Genomic DNA, 10,629 nt, shown 5'->3' with positions numbered 1-10,629 from the left:
TCACATGATCAAAATCCTGAGATAAAAATTAGATTCTTCATAGATAGTTGTTGTCGGACCTGTTGTTTTCATAATTGGACATACCTTCAACTTCAGTAGGTCTAGGGAAGGAAGAGAAGAAAAATCAACTATTTCACCTCGTGTCATAATAACCATTGTTTTCAGGTTTCAAGGCACAAGTGTAGTGGAGATGTCTTTCATTTAATAAGAAGCCACCGTAAAGCAGACGAAAGAAGGCATTTAAGGGACACTTACTCTAATTAAATTTGATGTGCCATGGTCTAGTACACAAATATGGAAGTTGCACGTAGTTGCTAGATTCGAAGACAATACAAAAGTTAGCCTTATGGAAGTTACTTGTCATGACAAACATGTAGAAGGAAAAATCACAGGAGCATGCAGGGGTCGAGGCACACATATTATCAGCTGTGCTCGGCCGCAGCATTGCTTCGCGATCCGCAAAGTCATTCAATTTCGCATGAGGGCACACCAAGTTTTAGTTTCTGAAAGTTGTGACTTTTGTTGTTTGTCGTATCAAGTTTCAACGGTTAAAACTTGAAGAAGTTTTAAAAACTCGTCAAAACGTATTCAAAATAGGTTTTATTTCAAAGCCCTCGTCACAAGAAACACGAATATGAAAACGGCGCTAAATTTGGACGTTCAATTCAAAAGATACAGAGATTGAAAATTGAAAGCCAAAAGAAAAAATGGGGTTGGTGCCCCCGCCCTTGTGTGCGTGAAATCTCCTTCCATATGTAGAAGTACAATATGAGGGAAATGATGAATAAGCATGAGCTGGCAGGATGGACTTCGAAAAGGCGGACATCATGATTGGGCTGATATATATCTATTGAGCAAGTTAGTTTGTCTTAGATATCCTTACAAAGTTTGTCTTAGATATCCTTACAAAATTATATGGCTCTTAGACAGAAAGCCCAGACAACGGGATTTTTCTAAGGGCACTAAGGCGGTCAAAAGCAAAAATTAGATAACGGGATATGGATATGCGTGGATCCCGTAGATGCCTCGATGTTCTTACTCCAACCATTGGTTCTCTCAATCCTTCCTTCCTCTCATATTTATTGGCAGGGCCTAGCATCAAGGTTCAAAATATCAGACATTGGGTTCTTGCCAGTTTGGCTTCGACATATCGGATGATATGTGATACGTCTCCAACGTATCTACTTTTCCAAACACTTTTGCTCTTATTTTGGACTCTAACTTGCATGATTTGAATGGAACTAACCCGGACTGACGTTGTTTTCAGCAGAATTATCATGGTGTTATTTATGTGCAGGAGCAAACGTTCTCGGAATGACCTAAAATTTCACGGAGCCACTTTTCAGAAAATAAGAAAAATGTCTGCAAAAGATGAAGGCCAGGAGACCCACCACCTTGCCACGAGGGTGGGGGGCGCGCCTGCCCCCTAGGGCGCGCCCCCTACCTCGTGGGGCCCCTGTTGTGTCTCCGACTCCAACGCCAACTTCATATATTGAGTTTCGGGGAGAAAAAAATCAGAGAGAAGAAATTATCGGGTTTTACGATACGGAGCCGCCGCCAAGCCCTAAAACCTCTCGGGAGGGCTGAGTCCGTTCGGGGCTCCGGAGAGGGGAATCCGTCGCCATCGTCATCATCAACCATCCTCCATCACCAATTTCATGATACTCACCGCCGTGCGTGAGTAATTCCATCGTAGGCTTGCTGGACGGTGATGGGTTGGATGGGATCTATCATGTGATCGAGTTAGTTTTGTTAGGGTTTGATCCCTAGTGTCCACTATGTTCTGAGATCGATGTTGCTATGACTTTTGCTATGCTTAATGCTTGTCACTAGGGCCCGAGTGCCATGATTTCAGATCTGAACCTATTACGTTTTCATCAATATATGAGTGTTCTTAATCCTATCTTGCAAGTCTATAGTCACCTATTATGTGTTATGGTCCGTTAACCCCGAAGTGACAATAATCGGGATACTTACCGTTGATAACCGTAGTTTGAGGAGTTCATGTATTCACTATGTGTTAATGCTTTGTTCCGGTTCTCTATTAAAAGGAGGCCTTAATATCCCTTAGTTTCCGTAAGGACCCCGCTGCCACGGGAGGGTAGGACAAAAGATGGCATGCAAGTTCTTTTCCATAAGCACGTATGACTATATTTGGAATACATGCCTACATTATATCAACGAACTGGAGCTAGTTCTGTGTCACCCTAGGTTATGACTGTTACATGATGAACCGCATCCGGCATAATTCTCTATCACTGATCCATTGCCTACGAGTTTTCCATATATTATTCTTCGCTTATTTATTTTTTCGTTGCTATTGCTATCATCACTACAAAATACCAAAAACACTATTTTTACCACTGTTATCTTTTGCTACCGTTACCACTACTATCATATTACTTTGCTACTAATTACTTTGCTGCAGATATTAAGTTTCCAGGTGTGGTTGAATTGACAACTCAGCTGCTAATACTTGAGAATATTTTTTGGCTCCCCTTGTGTCAAATCAACAAATTTGGGTTGAATACTCTACCCTCGAAAACTGTTGCGATCCCCTATACTTGTGGGTTATCAATATGTCAATATATTGGAGAGAATGTATGTGAATTGTTTTCATTATTCTTGTTCAAAACATGTCGTTTTTTTGCGGGGGCAAACCATTTTAGTAAAACAAAATATTTGATGTCAATGCTCTGACATAACAAATTTAGACTCTACTTTTATTAACTTCTTAATCAAGAAAGTCCTTAAGAAAGATTCACAAAATCCTTAATCTAAAATAAAAAAAATATGTTATATATGCTTTTCTACAAAATATTAAGCATGACTTTGATAATATGATGAAGTGGTAAATACATAATTGTATTTTCGTTACTTTCTGATAAAGAATTATTGTCATCTACATATCGGTCTATATCAGTGGCCATATTGGCCAAATATATGCCATATCGGTGGATATTTCAATACATGTCAGATGATACATGTAAAAATGATATTTACAAAATGATATTCGTGTTTACATCGCCAGATCTCCAAAACCAATAAATATGCCCATATATTGGTCGTATCGGCCTATATTTAAAAGGCTGTGTCTAGCGTTTATTGTGGTCTTCTTGATTTGGGAGCGTTGATGCTTCTGTTCTTCGGTTCCTCCCTTTTGTGTCGCTCGGTTTGAACCAGGGCCGATAGATGCTTGACAAGCTTTGATTTTTCCCATTTCATCTCGTGTAATGTAATGTACAGCACAAAGATAAAATTAATTTTTGATCATCATATGTTATGAGTTTCTTCATAACTGGAGGCTTATACATATATGCATCTATATATATCGACAATGCACTGTAGGAAGGTGTTTGTAGCGCACTGCAGAGTGCAGCTTTCTATGCCACTGGACACCGTTGTGCATCCAGTTGTTGATGCCCTAATGGAGGGCGACTGGCTGCTCAGAATTCTTCCGGTACACATACCGGTTTGCAAAATACAAGAACACGACCACCTCCAAGGCGCTGAGGCCAGCCAAGATCCAGTAGAAGTAATCGAGGTGCGCGCGGTTGAGGTTGTCGGCGAACCAGCTCTCTCCCCCGCCCCTCGTCGTGGCCCAGTCGACCGCCCACACGAGCATGCCGCTGGCGTAGCTCCCCACGCCGAAGATGCTCAGGCACAGGGCCAGCCCCACGCTGCGGAGCCCGTCGGGCACCTGGTCGTAGAAGAACTCCTCCAGCCCGATGAAGCAGAACACCTCTGTGAAGCCCACCAGGACGTACTGCGGCACCAGCCACCACAGGCTCATCGGCACCGCCACGTCGGGCCGGTCGAGCAGGCCGGCGTCAGCGGCCACGCGGAGGCGCTTGGCTTCCACGAGCGCCGCGACGGCCATGGTGACGCAGGACATGACCATGCCGGCGCCGATGCGCTGGAGCATGGTGACTCCCGCTGGGTGCCTGGTGAGGCGCCTCGCGAGGGGCACGAGGGCGCGGTCGTAGACGGGGACCACCGCGATGTAGGTGAAGCTCACGAAGCTCTGAAGCGCCGCGGGCGGCACGACGAGGCCCGTGGCCGCGCCCAGGCGCCTGTCCATCGTGCTGCCCTGCTTGGTGAACAGGGTGGAGACCTGCGAGGTGGCCGCGGCGATGACTATGCTTGACAACCAGATAGGAAGCAGCTTAATGAGGAACCCTTTGCCGTCCACATCTTGGTCCGTCGCCAAAAGCCTGCACAAGTAAAAACACCCGCCATTACTCACTACCATGACACCATCTCTCTGTCACGTCAATTTGCACTCACCGGTGTGTGTCAGTGGTGGCATTGTTGGTTCCAAATGTGAGCTTCTTGGTGAGGTGCGCCAAGGAACTGCTGTCCACGGGCTGCTCTACACGGTAAGTCCTCGTGCCGAGCAAGAAGACGACGAGGTACACCACCATGGTGGCCCAGCACACGGCGAACCCCTCCGTCCAGCCGACATTCTCCTCGATGTAGGTGACCACGATCGCCGCGATGGCGTAGCCCCACGATATGGAGAAGTGAAACCAGTTGAAGTAGGAGCTCCGGGACGCACCGACGCTGGGATCGAACTGGTCCGCGCCCAAAGCCTCCGAACATGGCATGTGGAAGCCCTGCGCCAGTGCTAGCAGGTAGATCGCGGTGTAGAAGAAGGCGAGCCGGGCAGGCGATGATGCCGAGGGCAGCGGCGAGCAGGTGCTGCCTGTGCTGTGGCAGCCGGCAGGATGAGGTTGCGGCGTTTGCAGCATGGACGAGACCGTCAGCATTCCCAAGCTCTGCTCATCATCAACATTAGTAACGGGATGTAAAGTAGGGTGTGGTTAGGTGTCAGTCAACTAAGAGATTTAACAAAATCTCATTCAAGTGACATATAGTATATAAGAAGAAAACAATGCATAAATCTTCACACAAGCTCGAACGAATATAGTATCGACTGAGACATAACCAATTAGCAAAACTGTATAAAAGTATGCACATGAAAGCATTACAGAGGGGTCTCCATTTTAATTGGGAATATTTATTTATTCAAAAAAATCCAAAAAAAATGAAAAAAAAATCTTGAATGTTCAAAACACATGTGTCCACAATCCCTAAAAGTTCAAGTCCAAAATTAAAATATACATGGAGAAACAAAAAAGAGAAGTCCCCGTGTGAATAGTGTCATTTTTTCCATCAGCCTTTTTTTGACACCATTCATCCTTTTTCTCTTAATGTGTATTTCAAATTTTGATCTGAACTTTTTGGGGATAGTAGAAATATATTTTGTGAACATTAAAAAAACTAAGAAATTTTCAACAAATGTAAAAATTTTGTAACGTGGTATCACGTGATACATGGTATCGTAGGATATTTTCACCTTGGATACTAGCCCTTTCTCGAAATCACTAGCAGCAGCAGAAATGCACGGACTGCCGGACTGATGTTCTTTTGAATTTGTGCATGTAAAACCTAAGCATATTTGCCTCCTTTTGGTTGTGATCGGAGATGCGATTCGGCGGGTGTGATTCGACGCATTGTGTGGTTTAGCATAGATTTGAATTTGAATTTGCTGACGGACAGAATGCGGCTAACGTTGGATGGCTACCTCCTGTATCCGTGTTCGCGGACTGGTCACCCCTGTCCACGGACGGATGCGGGAGGTTTTTACCGGGTTGCCGTTGAAGATGCCCTAAAAATGGTATATTGACAATTGAAAAAATATTATACTTTTATGTAAACTTGGTGGAACTTCAGAAAGTTAAACTTCAAATAAAATTAATATGTGAAGTAAAATAGAGTGCTATAACAGAATTTTTTTGTTTTATCTTTTTTTCGGCAATCTTATCTTTTATTTGAAGAGATTGCATGTTACCCAGAGTATCTGCTCTTGGACTCACATGCTCCCGTATAAATAGTAAAATCGAGAAAAGGGTTATTTTTTTAAAAAAAATCTATTTTTCTTACAAACAGTAAGGAAAGTTTTGGGCGTTTGGATAGTTTCATCATGAAATCACAATCATGGAAGTCATGGGGAAAAAATGATACTCCAAAAATTCCAAACACATTTCGGAGCACTGCTTTTTTGTTTGGCTGCGACTTCTACGAATGTGATTTCATCTTGGAACTTTGCAAGCACTCAAACATTCCTTAATATTTGCCACACAAAAATCAGAATGTTTTGAATTTATTTTTCATTTGTTTTTACTGTTGTGCTCGAACTGAGAAGGACACTTTGGCATGTTACTCTCTTACAAACAGTACAGATAAAGTAGAGTGTGGTTTCTCACAAAAAAAAGAGTAGACTACGGCAACCAAAAATCTTATCTTTTATTTTTAATGGAGAATCTTACGTTTTATCTGACGACCAATATGGCAACCAAGAACCATCGTTTAGAGAAAATTAAAATTTATGTACTCCCTTCATCCCAAAACATAAGAACGTCTTACATTTTGGACGGAGGGAGTATCTATTTATTTTTTTTCTATTTTAGCTACATATCAGTCGATTGATTTTCACAATTAGGTCGGTCGATTTTTGAACGAAAGAAAGAGGAAGGGCCTCGCCGGAGCTAAAGAAGGGGCTCACAGTCATCACCTCATTATCTATCTTAGGGTTCAGAGTGATGGCGTGGTGGGGCAGCGGCGGGGCTTCGCGGAAGAAAAAACTCAACACGGGAAGGGGAGGGTGGCTAGAGGGATGACCGGGGGCGATGAAAGAGGTGGTGGAGTGGTTCAGGTAAGGGCGGGACGGCGAGGCGGTCGTGGGAGCGCCACCGGCCGCAGGAGGCGGCGGTAGCTGGCTGCGGGGAGAAAGTAGATGTGCGGGAGGTTGAAAAAAAGGCTATGTCCGTTGATTTCGCATCTGACGTTCACAAAATTGATTGACCCCAAGCGAAATTTTCAGCTGACTCACGAGATCCAGCCACGCCCAATTCTGTACGGACGGGACCAGCTTGGCTCCTAGCGCTGGAGTATCTCAGAATGACAGCAGCAGTACGCATCACATCACATGGATGTGTCATCTGTCGGTTGCCTTCTGGTTACTTCCCCGCTAACCCCGCGGTCTGGAACCTCAACGAGATGGTCGATCCAGACATTTCTCGGTTGTGTACCAAGGATAGGCGACGATGCATCAATTCGCCGACGGCAATTGAACCAGACCTTTTGCCGTGGCTGGATGGCAACTCCAAAAGGTTTCGCATAGTACTGACACACGCCCCAGAATGAAGTCTTGGCGAAATTCTACGGTGGAGCAAATCATTGTCACCTCCGCCGCCCGACCGCCTACCGCGCAATAATGGCAAGGGAATCAAGGCGCGGCATGGATGATGCTCTAAAGATGCTCGGAACAGGGGAGGGGGCGAAGTTTGTGCTAGCACTGACCAGCAGGTAGAGCACGCCGGCTATCAGGACGGCGCGGTACCGGCCGAGGCGCGAGTCGGCGGCGAGCGCGCCGACGAGCGGCAGCACCAGCACGGTCCCGGACCAGGCGTTCACGCCGGCGGCGGCGGCCGCCGTGGACATGCCCAGCGGGCCGGTCAGGTACGTGATCAGGTTGCCCCCCACGCCGGTGAACCCGATGCGCTCCAAGAACCCGACGGCTGCACGCAGGCACGGCGCACAGATGGTTAGTTCAGGCTTTTAAACACATATTAAGCGAGAGACGTTTAGGACGAAACAAATTAGCTCGCACGGCGGGGAATGATCGGCGAGATTACCGACGATGAAGAGCGCGGCGCGCCAGCCGCCGCGGCGGCCGTCGCGACGTGGGAGTGGCTCGCCCGACTCCATCGCTTCGCGCCTTGGCGCTCTGGCCGGAGGTGGTGCCGGTGCGTGATCTATTCAGTGTGTGCCTTCTGCTGGCGGACCTGCAGGTTACAGCTGCCCTGGGCGGTACTTATTACACTACTACCATCCACGTGTCTCTCGTGATGGAGAAGGGGCCTGTCTAAATCGATGGAATTAATAACTGCCCCACTATTATTGTGACTTTGTGAGTGTGGATCAAGGCATGTCTCTCCGTGAAATCAAGTGTGAGATGCAGATCGGTTGGCTTCTCACTTTGGGGCGAGATGCAGATTGCACTCCGGTCGTCTCGTCGAGTCTACATTACAGGCTCGCATTTGTTGGTGTAGACGTATCTCGCTTGGAAAAATACAGGAAACCGAGCACCTCCAAAGCAGCAGAAGAGCTTCCTGATCAGCAGTCTTTTAGCTGACTGTTCAGAGAACGATTTTGTTTGAATAAAGCTCTAAATTCCCTGCAAAAAAAAAAAAGAAGCCGGTTGAGGTTGTCCGAGAACCAGCTCTCCCCCTCGTGCTCCTCGTCGCACAGTCAACCGCCGAGACGAGCGTGCCGCTGGTGTAGCTCCTCACGCCCGCGATGCTCAGGCGAGCCCGACGCTCCGTGGCGCGCCGGGCACTTAGTCATAGGAGAACTCCTCGAAGCCGACGATGGTGAACTCGTTGGCGAAGCCGATCGATCAGCACCAACTGCGGCGCAGCTACCTGCCGGCGGTCGACCAGGCCGGCGTCCCTGGCCGAGCGGAGGCGCACGGCTTCCACCAGCGCCGCCACAGCCATGGCGACGGACGCTATGGCCATGCCGACGCCGATGCGCCGGAGCATCATGATTGGGGTCCCGCTCGTGGACCGGACCGCACCGTGCCGGAGAAGGAAGGCCCGCCCAAAATTTGTGACCGGTCTGGTTAGTGAAATCAGTCCGAAAGAACATCCGGTCTGGTCCGGATTTTAACTGGTCGGCTCGATGGGACCGAGAAAAGGCGCAGGCCGACGAACAACTCCCCATAGGCTAAAAAAAAAACTATTCTCCTAGCACCATATGCGAACCAACCTGTATTTTGATGTTCATGGTTAGAGGGATTGTGGCATTTATTCCTGGATTCCTGGTTAGAGGGCTTGTAATATACTATTTCTTTGTTTATATTTGAGTAATAGAGTTGTGTTGTGATATTATACCGTGAGTCACTGATCATGATCATGCATGCTGCGTGGATGTTTAGTGCACCATTAATTTCGGGGGCGTCACACAGCGCCACCACCGTGCCCGCCGCCAGCCACCGTCTCTAGATCGCCGGAACACCACCGTCCGAGCTTCACTGCCGTCGTCCTCTGCCCCGGGACGGGGAACCGCGCGCGGGTATGGGAGGTCCCGCCGCCGCCAACACCAACCCGACCAGATACAGGGGCGCCTGCCGGCGGCGGCGTGGGGGATGGGGGGTGGACGAAGAGAAAAGGGGCTCTCGCCGCCCCGGCCGCCTCCTGAGGAGACGGTGCTAGGGCAGAGTCAAGAGGGGGAGGGCCCCCATTTGCAACTAGATGTTTCTAGGGTTCGTGCCGCTGTTTACTCGTCCGTGACGTGGGGTTGGGCTGTTAACCCGTCTTCCAGAGCCTTCTTCACACATGACAACACACAAACGTCATAATAGCTAAAGTGTTTAACTTGATAGCAAGTTCACAAACAACAATTACTCGCAAGCTTCACTGAGTTCAAATTACTGACATAAATGAAAACATGTGATAATAAGCAGGGACATCTCCACTCTTCACTCTTTACAGGTCGTTTCTTCATCCTCCTACAAGATGGCAGCAATGATAGAACTAGTAAAGAACACAAAATTTGAATACTTAAACGACTTTACAGCGATGTCACATATTCATCACTTTCATACACGGGCAGTGCCTCCACATGACATCAGAGATAGAGAATTGGGAAAGACTGACATACCGACATTTCAAAGGCTTGGCTGATGGCGAAAAATATAGTCGCAATATACTCCCTCCGTTCCAAATTAGTTGACGCATATTTAGTACAAATCTGCGTCAACTAATTGGGAATGGAGGGAGTGGTAGTCAACCATGATGTTCTATTCCAGTCCTGTTACAGACCAACTAGGGTTCTTGATTACATAGTGGTTCACGTTCTGAAATCACAGCAGCAACACTACTTTTCTCAGCACGGTCAACGAGTATATGGAGTCATCTAAACAAAAACATGCAACGGCACCACTAATCTTGTACATGGCACAACTAAACAGAGCAAAGAAAAACAAATAGCAGACCAGTTTCAAACACCAAACAGATTTGGCTAAGAGCTAACAGATTTTAGGAGATACAATCATCAAGTTTTAGGAGGTACAAACACCAGTGAACCGCACAAAAACTATACAAACATACACCCACTAACAAATTGAAGGAGATTGGGACTCGAACCTGGATTTTGGAATGTAAGGCTAAGAGCTCAGCACGTTTCTTGCGGAGTTTCTCCATAAATTCCACATCGTCAAGGTACTTCAGAAGATAAACACACAAGAAATAATTAGTCAACTGGTCAATCAATTTCCCACAAAATGGTTCTTTACCACACAATTTATGGCATTACATCAAATGACTCTCCTATCCTTTCTTCCTCTTCTCTCAGTTCTTCTTCTTCATCGTCGTCTTCCTGCACCCGAGGAAAAAACACATAATTAACGTTGGCGCAGCAAAACAAATATGCCACTGCAAAAGATGGACCAACACTGAAGATACTAAAACGCTAGCTATTATATATGTTACCATACCTTGTTCTGGGCGTCGCGACACACCTCGTCGTTACATGTATCATAACCAAGGGAGAGATCAGTGT

At 46.9% G+C, this 10,629-nt stretch overlaps 1 protein-coding gene and 1 long non-coding RNA gene across 2 annotated transcripts; both read right to left on the bottom strand.

The window, feature by feature from the left end:
- Positions 1–3,254: 3,254 nt before the first annotated feature.
- LOC123062750 (protein NRT1/ PTR FAMILY 5.10) lies at positions 3,255–7,864 on the bottom strand. The gene is made up of 4 exons (XM_044486400.1): positions 7,701–7,864; positions 7,366–7,583; positions 4,288–4,778; positions 3,255–4,214 (listed from the first exon to the last, which is right to left on the bottom strand). Exons 1-4 carry the CDS (start codon positions 7,771–7,773, stop codon positions 3,425–3,427), a joined length of 1,572 nt encoding a protein of 523 aa, XP_044342335.1. The 5' UTR covers positions 7,774–7,864; the 3' UTR covers positions 3,255–3,424.
- A 1,593-nt stretch (positions 7,865–9,457) lies between these two features.
- Positions 9,458–10,441, bottom strand: LOC123058852 (uncharacterized). The gene is made up of 3 exons (XR_006427308.1): positions 10,384–10,441; positions 10,215–10,292; positions 9,458–9,577 (listed from the first exon to the last, which is right to left on the bottom strand). It is a non-coding gene; the product is annotated as an uncharacterized lncRNA (long non-coding RNA).
- Between the last annotated feature and the right edge of the window lie 188 nt (positions 10,442–10,629).

Source organism: Triticum aestivum, chromosome 3A (assembly GCF_018294505.1).
Source record: "Triticum aestivum cultivar Chinese Spring chromosome 3A, IWGSC CS RefSeq v2.1, whole genome shotgun sequence".
NCBI lineage: Eukaryota > Viridiplantae > Streptophyta > Magnoliopsida > Poales > Poaceae > Triticum > Triticum aestivum.
This window is presented reverse-complemented; position numbering and strand designations above follow the sequence as displayed.